The sequence below is a fragment of the Mesoplodon bidens genome (genome assembly GCF_964165515.1).
Source record: "Mesoplodon bidens genome assembly, chromosome: 7".
Lineage (NCBI taxonomy): Eukaryota > Metazoa > Chordata > Mammalia > Artiodactyla > Ziphiidae > Mesoplodon > Mesoplodon bidens.
In genome coordinates this window covers 46,461,146-46,473,574 of record NC_138164.1, presented here as the reverse complement: position 1 = coordinate 46,473,574, position 12,429 = coordinate 46,461,146, and the positions used below count along the sequence as shown (strand labels likewise).

At 42.0% G+C, this 12,429-nt stretch overlaps 1 protein-coding gene across 1 annotated transcript in view; it reads left to right on the top strand.

Moving 5' to 3' along the window:
* Positions 1-3,131, top strand: part of GTF2H1 (general transcription factor IIH subunit 1) — a 34,020-nt gene extending 30,889 nt beyond the window's left edge. Inside the window, exon 15 of the mRNA XM_081238921.1 lies at positions 2,080-3,131. Within this exon, the coding sequence (XP_081095047.1) occupies positions 2,080-2,166 (87 nt within the window). The 3' untranslated portion in view covers positions 2,167-3,131. The remainder of the gene's footprint in view (positions 1-2,079) is intronic.
* Positions 3,132-12,429: the final 9,298 nt, after the last annotated feature.

Below are 12,429 nucleotides of genomic sequence, written 5' to 3'. Positions count from 1 at the left end.
ACGTTCCTAAAGGTATTTATTTTGAAAACCTGAGTAGCAAGTACAAATGTAGCAATGCAAAGAAAGGTAGAATTGCCATTCTATGAAAGTAAGCTGAACAGTTCCTGGATTATGGTCTGCCTTCAGCTTCCCTGGTTGACAGCAGGGCAGGGCAGTGGGTAAGGCAATGAGAAGTGTCACCTTATGCCCAGGATTTTTAGCGTGGTTTTGTTTTTTTGTTTTTTTTTTATAAATACAGTTGTTTTTTTAATAGTTTTTTTTTTTTTTTAGATGTTGGGGGTAGGAGTTTATTAATTAATTTATTTATTTTTGCTGTGTTGGGTCTTCGTTTCTGTGCGAGGGCTTTCTCTAGTTGTGGCAAGCGGGGGCCGCTCTTCATCGCGGTGCGCGGGCCTCTCACTATCACGGCCTCTCTTGTTGCGGAGCACAGGCTCCAGACGCGCAGGCTCAGTAGTTGTGGCTCACAGGCCTAGTTGCTCCGCGGCATGTGGGATCCTCCCAGACCAGGGTTCGAACCCGTGTCCCCTGCATTAGCAGGCAGATTCTCAACCACTGCATCACCAGGGAAACCCTTTAGCGTTGTTTTTAATGCAAGGCTAGAGCAACCACACAAGATTGTTTCTCTATGTGTCAATGCAAGTTTTCTCAGAGATGACAGGGAAAAAAGTAGTAGGTACAAATTTCGAGTTCAGTGTTGCAGTAAGTAGGATAGTCAAAACAGAGTTTTACAGTTGAAAGTTGAAAAATCTTCATCAGTAATATTTTTAGTAAGTTTTTATTCCCTAAACATTCTAAGTGGTTTTTCTTAAAATATAACAATGTTATTTATAATCAGAAAAGAAGCTTGAAGTGTCTTCCCACAGCAGAGCAAGGGTGACAAATAGGTTTCAGTTTATGTGCCTTCTCAATTGACTGTACCTGCCTGGAGCACTATAGTCAAAAGAATTCTGAGGCCATGTGCAGCCTTACAGGAGGCTGTGGCGTTCATCTCTTCTAACTGGTTCTCTGGAGCCACTGCAGCCTAAGGAGCAGTGTAGTTCCCAGACAGAAGTAAATAACATAACACTCCCCCTTGTGCACGTGCACACACACACGCATGCACACACACACAGTGATAACAGGTGTGGTAAATAAGAGTTTATTTTGTTTTTAACTACCTCAGATTGAATCTAAGTTATTGGCATGCTACAAGGGTTTAGGACTTCCTGGTCTCTGTCCCCATACTGCCAAAATTGACTTGCAGACTTTTTATAAGACTTTTACTTCCAACCATGTAAATTACGCTGTCCACTTCCGAGGAAACAGATAATCCAAAGACACTCTGCCTTAGGGGTCTTTATCAGCTTAGATCAGTGTGGTCCTGCTGACTTCTAGTTATGTCTGTGACGAGGGTAAAATTTTTTTCTGCTCAAGATACGTAGTCCTGACCTAAGGCATGACGTCATACTTGTGTGAAGCTTTGAGACCATTTAGATTTTTCTGTAATCTGCTGAGTTACATTGAAATCCTGAAGTGTTAGGCCTGGAAAAGACCCTAAAGAACATAGAAAAGTGCTTCACAAGGTTGGCTGTGCAGCAGAATTAAGTGGAGGAGCTTTTGAAACTCAGAAGATTGCTGGGTCTCATCCCAGACCTCCTGCCTCAGAATCGTCAGGGCAGCGGGGCAGTTTTCAAAGTTTCTCTGAGTTAGTGTCAATGCTACTACCCCCTTGATCGTAGTCAAGAGACTAATGTTTAAACCTAGAAATCACCAGTTTAGTTCACCTTTCTCATTGGACAAAAGAAACTAAAGCCTAGAACACAGGATTTCATGTTGTCCTATGGCTGGTTAATGACAGGGCAGACATACAGTGCAGGCAAAGCAGGTGAATTTCCAGCCTCTACTATACCCCACCATCCTCTTACCTTTCTATACAAAATGTGTCTGATAACACCTTCACAGAGGACTTGTGTGTTGCCTCATTGGAGGAACAAAAAAGAGCTTGCGAACAACACTGAAGTATGTGCCAGATCTGAATCAGAAGCAGTAACTTCCCCAGGCTTTACCATTGTTGCCTAAGTGTCTTGCTCTGTTTTTCAGTTGGTAAGTCACATAGAGGAGATGCTCCAGACAGCTTACAACAAGCTCCACACGTGGCAGTCACGGCGTCTGATGAAGAAAACGTGAAGTGTCTGTGGCTCTCACAGGTTCTGTGAGACTGAGAGAACTGTGACCTGCAGTGACTCTGGAAACCTGGCCTGTCAGACATACAGGTGATCACACCTGCATGTGACAAGAAAGTGACAAGAAACATCTGTACCATGCCGACTCGGAGCTGATGCTATTGTACTTGCACATTGAGAACTGAAAAGAAGAGAACTATGATTAAACTAAAAGCTAGGGAGGTAAATTAAGGCAGAACCAAAATGAGCTAAGTTGCAAATATACATATATATATATATATATATATATATATATATATATATATATATATATATTTTAAAAAGACACTGTTTACAGCAGTTACTCAGGAACTGCTTTTGATTCACATTAAGCTGCTTTCAGGACTCTAAAAAAAAAAAACTTTTTAAAAGGGTGCATTGATAAAATCTGAGGATTTTTGGTTTTGTTTTGTTATTGTGTAAATTTTTTTTCCTAAGTTTATGGCACAGGGTACACCTTAAGTATTTCTCCTCCATCTTCCACTTGGATCCTCAAGTTTTGCTGAATTCTAGTTGTACCTTACATCAGCAAGTTAAAGAGAGTACTTTAAAATAAAGCAGAGGGAGACTGTTGCTCAGCCATCCAGAAACAGTTGTAGTCAGAAGACATCATTGGTCCTGTGTTTCCTACGGAAATAAGAAACAATAAATATTGCACTGAATGTTTGTGGTTTGGAGTCCCTAAAAGATAAAGAGGGGACATATTTGCAGAAAGTCGTGTGGGGTTTTTATGCAGAATTTTGTCAGAGGACAATGCGCTGCATGTTTTTCTTTGAGTGCAAATGTACATTGCTAAGATTTTTTTTTTAAGATGGCATGTGCTTTGAAAAGAAATTGCATTTTTAAGAGTTTAAAAATCTTATGAGTGAGAGATATAAGAAATCTTACTTATTTTCACCTCTTTAGAAAAAATAAAAGATGTTTCTCATATCTCTTTTTCTCCAGTATCTGACTGTTACGGTTCTTGGCGAATTGATAATCATTGCATAGTGACTCTAAAGCCTAAATGCAAAAAAAAAAAAAAAAGATATTTTCTTGTTTTTGGAATCTGTGCCATATTTTGTTCCTGATAGTATCAACTCACCGTTTATCTAAGACTTTAGATGTCTTGTATTAAAAATTAGAGAAGAAAGTAAAACTTTTTATAGATACTCTTTTAACTGTAACACATCTTGTGGATTCTCCTTATGTGTGGTGCTTACTTGGGTGGGCTGCTCGAGGGCCACTCGTTATTTTTTTAAGCCATTATACCAGCTGGTTATCTTTCATAAAATGGCTACAACAGGTTGAAAACCTGTTCAGACTTTGAACCAGTAAAAGAAAAGTAGCAACATCATTCAGTCATCCCATTTCTCCTTCAGATCAGTTTAGTAATGGTGTGTTACACTTCACAGTTTTACAAAGTGCATTTCAAATGAATTATTACCACAATTACTCTATAAGCGATAGCAATCGAGCAGATAGAAAAATGTTTGAAATAGAAGGAAGAGTACGTCTGTTGGGAAAGGCAGATGTAAAGAAAGAAAATGCTCTGTTGAGTGCTCTGTTAGAGATTAAGTGATAAATGGAACCTGAAGGAAGAAACCATTGGGGGAATTGGGTAGGCTTCACTAAAGAAGTAACATTTTAGCTAAGCCTTGAAGGTTGAACAGGGAAGTGCATGGTGAAGATGTGAAGACTTTGAAAGGCACCCCCCCTTCCGCGTGTTGGGACAAGAGTGTTTGTTGGATTGGAGAGTTGGAGGTGACAAGAGGCTGGGAAAACCAGTTTAATTCAGGTTTCAGATGGCTTTGTAAGGCCAAGGTAAATTCAGACCTTACCCATTAGGCACGGGGGACCTTGGAGAAAATTTTAAGCACATGAGTTGTTTTTCTGAGGGTATTTTGCTTGTTCTGTTTGGTTTGTTGGATTAAAAGTCCAGCAGTTGGGGATGCCAAAACCTAGAAGGCTTTGGAACAATAATCCAGACTAGGTCCAAATTAAAGTGGAATTCTGGTAAATAAAAAGGAGGGAACTGAATAAAGACTTTCATTAAGGTGTATGATTAAGTCTCATAAGGAATGAAGGACTTAAGGGAGATTTCACCAGAGGTAGCTCTAACTTTCAAGTCCAGCTTACATTTGAAATATTTGATCCTTGGAGTCCTTTCAAAATGAACGTTGGCAGCTGTTTAGACCTACTATGGCCCCACCTTCCCATTGTGGAAAATGATAGCTGCTGGTGATTGAGAGCTGCGATAAACCAGCACTGTTCCTAGCACCTTTAGAAATGGTTTTGATGTTAAGTAATTTACCCCAGTAAGTGTCAGAGCTTACTCTAAACTGCTAAGCTTCTGCAGTCACTGAGATGGGACAAGACGCTTGTGAAGTTGGAAGCTTTTATTCCCCAGCCCAGGCTTCCACTGCATAGTTTTTCCTTTGACTGCCCCGTCAGTCATTCCTGCCTCCAATTCTATTCTGTACTTCTTTCACGGAAAATCACATTATGGGGTTATTCTGCCTAGTGGGTCCCATTAGCCCAAAGGGCTGCAAAATACAATAGTATAGTGAAAGCATGTCATGCCTTAGGAGAATGAGTTTCTCCTGGAAAAACATAAAATCAGTAGTGCTAGTCTACTTTGGACTTAACACTGCAAAATGAGTAGGATACTTTGTGACATCTGCTTCAGTCTGGAAAGCAAAAGATTGCTTAAACACCTGTAACTTAGGAGGGTAAGCCACGCATCCAGGCTGAGGGTTTAATCCAGAAAGTGATTTCCTATTGGTGCATATATCATCTGGAGCCAACAGTGGCCCTGGTATGGAAAGCTGCCTGTTTTAAACTTAGATTTGCTATTTCCAGTGTCAGAACTTGCATGGGAGTCCTCAGTGCATTACCTCTGCCCTTTCCCAATTTAGCTTCTTCAAGACTCAGCTGTTTTCCCAGTTCCTGAGGCCAGGGGAGTCTTAGTTATTTTCAGCTCATAAACTGTCCAGAGCTGGAGCATTGCCTAGAACCTGGTTCAGGGGTGATCAGCCTTAGCTTGTAGTCCATATCCTCGATTGGGTGTGTATTTAAGTCACAGAAAAGACCTTGGAATTCAAACTTCGTAACCACAGAGCCCTGTTTTCATAGTCTTTTGCAGAATCCCTAATATTTATGACAAACATGGAATTAAACCTGTTGAGGTGGAGCCAGTGATCCAGCTCTTTCCACTCCCCCTAACAAAACAGCATGAAAAACCTACACCCTCGATGGCCACCTGGTAACCTGCTGTGTTTGTTGGGATGAATGATAACAAAAGTAGGCCGAAGGGAGTTCCCTGGCAGTCCAGTGGTTAAGAGTTGGTGCTTTCACTGCTGTGGGCCCGGGTTTGATCCTTGGTCAGGGAACTAAGATCCCACAAGCTGTGCACGCGGCCAATAAATAAATAAATAAAAATGAATTATCTTTAAAAAGAAAAGTAGGCTGAGATTGACGCATAAGATAAACTGGCTTGAATTTATTTATTTGCTTATTGGCCGCACAGCACGGCATGCCGGATCTTAGTTCCCCGACCAGGGATTGAACCTGCATCCCCACTGCAGGGTCTTAACCACTGGACTGCCAGGGAAATCCCTAAACTGGCTTAAATTTGAAACTTTACTCATCTGTAGTCATAGAAATAAATAGCAAGATAGTAGACTTAAACCCAACTTACTAGCAATTAAAACAGACTGAACACTCTAAAAGACAAAGATTGTCAGATTGGATTGAAAAACAAGACTCAACTACATGCTAGTTATAATCACAGAAATGTCTATACTTACCTCACTGGATTTGCCCTCCCCTCATGTCAAATTCAGGTTCACTAGGTATTAGAATTCAAAGACCTTTATTACTCAAATTTATATCTTTCTGGTTCGAGGACCTAAGTGGTGAACAGAGCAGTGAAAAAGGAATGACAAATACAAAATCAGTGACCATTAATGTCCATTTTTTTAATTATTACAAAAGTATAATATTTTTAAGGTTTGAATAGTACTGCCATATATAAAATAATAGAAAATGTTTCTGTATCCTTACCCCCAAATCTCATTCTCTTGAGGTAATGCTTAGTGTATTTTCTCCTGGACATTTTTCTATGTGCTTAAAATTATTTTTCTTACCTACAATCTAAGATCTTTCTAGCAAAGAAACACGTGTGCACACATTTATACCCTTTAAGATAAACCCTGACAATGGGGCTTATCTCCATAGAGAGCCCATTCATGGTCCCATTTCTGTAAGCTAAGTTTTTGTGAATTTCGATCTTATCCATTAGTGTGCTACTTCTGGCACCTGGTTATCCATAAGAACAGGCTATGTCTGGCCTGAATGCAAAAATTCCTTGGAATTTTACTTGTACAATCAGATTCTTATCACCCAAGAACATGTAGACCCACAGATACAAAAAGTAGAGAAAAAGTAGTGTTAGAACAGGCCCTCCCGGGATCGACTGCAGCCTCAGCAGCAGTAGAGACATGGTGTAGCAGAGCCATGAGAGCAGTCACTGGACCTACACTGGGTTCAGATCCCAGCTGCGTAGCTCCCTAGATGTGTGACTTCATCTGTGCCTTGGTTTCTTCTTCATCTATAAAGTGAGTGTTAGAGTACTTAACTGATAGGATTACTGTGAGGATAACCAATAGAGTATATATGGGGCACTTGGAGCAGAGTCCAACACCTGACATGTGCTGGGTGAGTGCTGTCCTTGATGCTGATACAGGTGTTCACTGAGCCACACGGTGAGAGGCAGCATCGTCTCGATCTCACTGTGTAGAAATCTAAATGGAAGACAATTCCCTCAAAGGACAGTAAAGGTGCTTGCGTTTGTACTTCTACCCCCCAAAAACTGCCCAAATCTAATATTCATGGCTTATCTTTAATAGATGGATTAATAGTCACTTTTTTGTGGTGCCCTGCATTCTCCAAATTACTTCAAAATATACATATAAAATTGCTTATAACTGATTTCACACTTCAGTTGCAGTATTTATGAAATAAATGCCATTCTTTTGAGAACGTGAGGAGAACGTTTCTGTGTTCTTCCCTGGGATGTAAAATACAGATCAAAAGACGACTGTAAGTTAAAAGATACTGTAAATTAGAATCCAAAATTCATTTGAAATTAATGTTTCATTTCATATCTTATGTTTGATATTTAGGGAAAAAAGCTTTCCTTTTTTTTTTTTTTTTTTCGGTATGCGGGCCTCTCACTGCTGGGGCCTCTCCCATTGCGGAACACAGGCTCCGGACGTGCAGGCTCAGCGGCCATGACTCACGGGCCAAGCCGCTCCGCGGCATGTGGGATCCTCCCGGACCGGGGCACGAACCCGTGCCCCCTGCATCGGCAGGCGGACGTTCAACCACTGCGCCATCAGGGAAGCCCTAGCTTTCCTTTTTTTTGGTGAGAAGGGGAAGGGAAGCACATCCTGTTATCTTTTAAGTACTTGCTAAAATTTTTTCTTAAAAATAGAGGTTGGGATCTATGTAGAAAACATACTTATGGTTACTGGGGGTAAGCGGGGGAAGGGATAAATTGGGAGATGGGGGCTGACATATACACATTACTATATATAAAATAGATAACTGTTAAGGACCTACTGTATAGCACAGGGAACTCTACTCAGTACTCTGTAATGGCCTATATGGGGAAAGAATCTAAAAAAGTGGATATCTGTATAACTGATCCGCTTTGCTGTATACCTGAAACTAACACAACACTGTAAATCAACTATACTCCAATAAAAATTAAGAGAAAAAATAGAGGTTGGGATCAAAGAAAAACAGGTTGAAAATATGCTGAGTTATCAGGAGAGCAACCTTGAAACTTGATAAAACAGGTGAAGGGGGTTCTCTTCAAAACAAGGTCACTAACAGGCTTCAGTGAGCACATCCCCAGACCTAAACATGGTGATTTGTCATCTGGACAGTTGCATATTACAAGTATAGCTTAGTTAGGCAAGAAGGAATTTCTTTAAAAACATAATAGTGATCAGTTTTCTGTGTTACATGAATAGTAAAAATCTAGTAAACGAGAAAGCACTCAAGCTCTACAGCTGAGCGACCTGGGTTCAAATCCCAACCCTGCCACTTAATAGTTGTGCAATTACTTCATCACTTCATGCCTCGGTTTCCTCACTTTTAAAATGGGCGTAATGAGAGTACTTACAGATTTATTGTGAAGGTTAAATAAGCTAATAAATGTAAGTGCTTAGAATACTGCATGGCACAAACTAAGCACTCAAAAACTGTTCTTTGTACCATTTATTATTATTTACCTTTACCTGGCTTCAGCTCAAAGCTTATTGACTCAGGCTGGCATAAAATGTCAACATTGATAGGGACCAGAGAGTAAGGGAAAAAAACTAATATTTATTAGATCTATTTGCCAGATATTTGCCATGTTATATGTACATTCTTAATCCTTAGGATTCACTCAACAATTATTTATTAAGCTCCTACTATACATCGGTCTACAGACCCCACTGTATAAAATCTCTGGGTCAGGAAAAGGCACTGTCCTAGATGATGGGTAAAATAGACTGTGCCTTCATGGAACTTAATAAAACTGAGTCTCGGAAGGGTGAAATGACTTGCCTAAATACCCTGACTCCAATTTGAGAGTGGAGAGCTAAGATTCAGGCTCAGCTCTTCAAAGCAAATCTGTGCAGCTGCGAACTATTGACCTTTCTCTCCCTAATCACCTTACTGTCTCCCCACCCTGCTCAGGCAGGTTGGAACTTTCTTTTCTCCCTGCTCTAAATAATGGAAAAAGGGAGATCTGTGCTATCAGGCCACACACTGACAAGCACATGTGGCTCTGAGGTTGGGAGACTGCTTCATTCTCCTGAAGAGCAGTGACGGACACAGATTCTTGGACTTGAAGCCCTAAGGGAGGGCCATCCAGGCTCCAACTCTGCTGTTGGTGCCTAAGCCTCTGTTATGTGCTGGGTCCTCAGAAGAATTCAACGGACCTTCGCTGTCCTGTTTTCTCCTGACATTTTACTTTTTAAAAATTAATTTTGGGCTTCCCTGGTGGCGCAGTGGTTGAGAGTCCGCCTGCTGATGCAGGGGACACGGGTTCGTGCCCTGGTCCAGGAAGATCCCACATGCCGCGGAGCGGCTGAGCCCATGAGCCACGGCTGCTGAGCCTGCGTGTCCGGAGCCTGTGCTCTGCAACGGGAGAGGCCACAACAGTGAGAGGCCTGCGTACCGCAAAAAAAAAAAAAAAAAAATTAATTTTGTTTTTTAGCAGAGTTATTCATGCTCATAATTTAAAAAATCAAAAACACTAAAAGGTGCATACCAAAACATCAAATCCACCAACTTCCCTCATCACAGAGTTAATCACTTTCAACTCTTTTAGCTTATCTTATACCATTCTCAATTTATCAATTTTGTTATTCTCCACTATTATGGTCATTAAGGATTTAGTGTTCTTATCATTATTCCCATTTCCCTCTCTCCAGCCTCCCAATATAGTTATTTCATGGTTTTTTGATGATCAACAGTGTTCACATTTTGATAATGTGAATATTGTTTGGTGCTTCAGTTAGGGTCCTGGCAGGAAATAAATGGCACCCTCAAATTGGGTGATTTAAGGAGCTTAATAAAGGGACAGTTTTCCAAAGTGTAGGCAGAGTAGAGAGAAACCATAAGTTATAGTGCGGTATCCTAGTTACCAGGCCTAGGCCTGATGAGACGATGGAGAGAAGTGGTTACCAGGAGAGAAGAGACCCTGACAGGAGTTAAGGGACACAACCCACCCACAGTCCCACAGGGAGGGCTCCATCTCACTTTCCCTCTCCCCCAGTCTCTGCAGGGAAGGCAGAGGGCATAGGGGCACCGTTGCTGTGTGGTTCCTTCAGGTCAGCCCCTCAGAACCCAGAGCAGGGTGGAGAAGAAGACAGTGGACCGGCAGGGCAAATAGAAGATATCCAGCATCACAGCTGAGCAGGGTACTAATGTTCCCTTAACTTTCTTGACCAACTTTTCTTTCACCACAGTTTCCAGTTGGCTTGATCTTCTAACACTCCTATGGCCACTTCACTCCAAACTCTGAACAGACTGTAAAACCCCTCAGCTGGCCCTTATATTTGAGCAAGTTATTTAACGTGGATTAGAAACTCCATGTGCACAGGCAGGTCTGTCGAATAGAGGACGTCCACCGGGGTAATGGGGGAAGCCGCTTTGCCAGCCAGGTCTCTCACATGTCAGTATTTGGGGAACTTTTCTCTGAGACCATTCTGTCTCTCCAGAGAAGGAGGCTCTGTGTCTCTACCTGCGAGTATAAGCCTGGAGACTAGCTTTCTGGGAATTGCCTCAGGAAGGGGGTTCTCTGTCTATAGACATTCTCTTATGCCTCAGTGCCTCTCACCACTGTGCTTGCGTCCTGACTGCATTTCCCCAAAGAGTAAACCCCTTACTTTCAGTGAGGGTGGAGGCAGGAGGCAGTCATTTTGTTGCGCAGGTGGGGAAGGAATCCAGGAGTCTCTGGTCTCTTAGATCCCTTGTTTCAGGCCCACACTGTACTCCTATCTTCCACAGAACTTGCTCCCTCCAGCTCCTGAGTCCGTCTAGTGCAAATCAGCTTCCATCTCTTCACCACCTCCCTCTGTGGCCACTTGGATTTCACTCTCATGTTAGTCACACTGATTTCAGCTTTCTAAAATGTGGTTGACAGACCTCAGCTGGGGTTGTCTCCTCTTCCAGTCTCTTGGTCTTTGTGTGATTACACGTTTGTATGTTCTTTTCCCATCATTTTAGTAGGATTTGGGGAAGGAACTAAGATAAACATATGAGTTCAATCTGCAGGGTTTAACCAGAGACCCACTAGTGTTGAATCTTGGTTATTTTAGTGTCGAGGTGAATGCTCACTATTTCGTGACTAAAGGCCCCGTAAGATGACTGCTCTAAACAGACTGAAAAAAAATGTGCAACCTAAAAGTTGAGAATTGTGTTTTATTCGGCAGACATGCTGAGGACTTAAGCCCGGGAGACAGCCTCTCATATAGCTCTGAAGGATCCTTCTGAAGAGGTAAGGGAGGAGCCAGAATATATAAGAGTTTTGCAAAAACAAACCAGGTAGTTGAACATCAAAAGGTTTCTGCTAATTAAAGAAAAAACAAACATCTCAAGTCAAGGAAGTTAGCGCTTTTCTCTGTATGGGAAGGTACAAGAGTCTGGGCTCACTGAAATCATTCCTTTGATATGCACCTCAACTATCTAGGGCCAGCATACTATTCTTTTACATCCTGAATCCACTCAGGGTGCACCGTTGGGGTCACCCTGCAGTGGCTGATGAGTTGATGGCCACAACATCCTTTGTTTATGATTTGTCCAGCAGCATTCTTTGTCCACAACCCAAACCCCTAGTAGCTATCCTCCGTTCCTTGTCATAGAGCAAGCCAAAGTTACTGAGCTCGTGCTTTTTCCCCTGGTGTGTGTGTGTGTGTGAGCATATCACATGATCCCACTGCTAAGCTGTTCACTAGCCCAGTGTTTTCTAAAGTGTGGTTAGCACACCTCCAGGGGGTTGAGTAAATATCAGATGACTGAGCATTTCAAATTTCTAATTGTATAGTTATATATTTTAATGTGTGTGTATATATATATATTTAATGTAACTGGCATATCAGGCACATTTTTGCTAGGGATGAAGCTAAGTAAAATGGGGAGTCAATTTAAAGAAGCATGTTGAATAGAGTAGTATGGGTGCTATTCAGGAATGGCAAACATTGTGACAATGACTGATATTTGCTAAACACAATGCTGCTGAGTTGCAGCTAGCTAGTGCTACATGATCCAGAAAGGAGACTTAAGAAGCACATTTCTTTCTAAAAAAGCCCTAGGGCCTGTGCTCTTCCCCCAGCTGGAATGGAAACTAAGGATTGTCCAGTGTGGGCGTCTCACTGTTTGTTTTTGTGGAATGGACATAGAAATCCTTCAGGTCTGGTTGGAGTTAGCCAGTTGTGAGTTGCAGAGTGTGGGCACTAGAAGAGCAAAGCTGGCCTTTAGAAACTGCCTCCTTCTTTAGAGCTGCATTTCTGCCACCAGAGACCCCCATTCCTTTGCACGTTTTCTCCTGCGGCTCTGAGATGCAGGGTGAGCACATGGGAGGGTCTGGTCACTGACAGAGCGTTCAGTTCTCAGCCTCAGGGAGGCCACTCGCTTGTCTCAGAACTGCCCCTGGCATAGCTCCAGCCCAGATGAGGCAGCGCAGGTG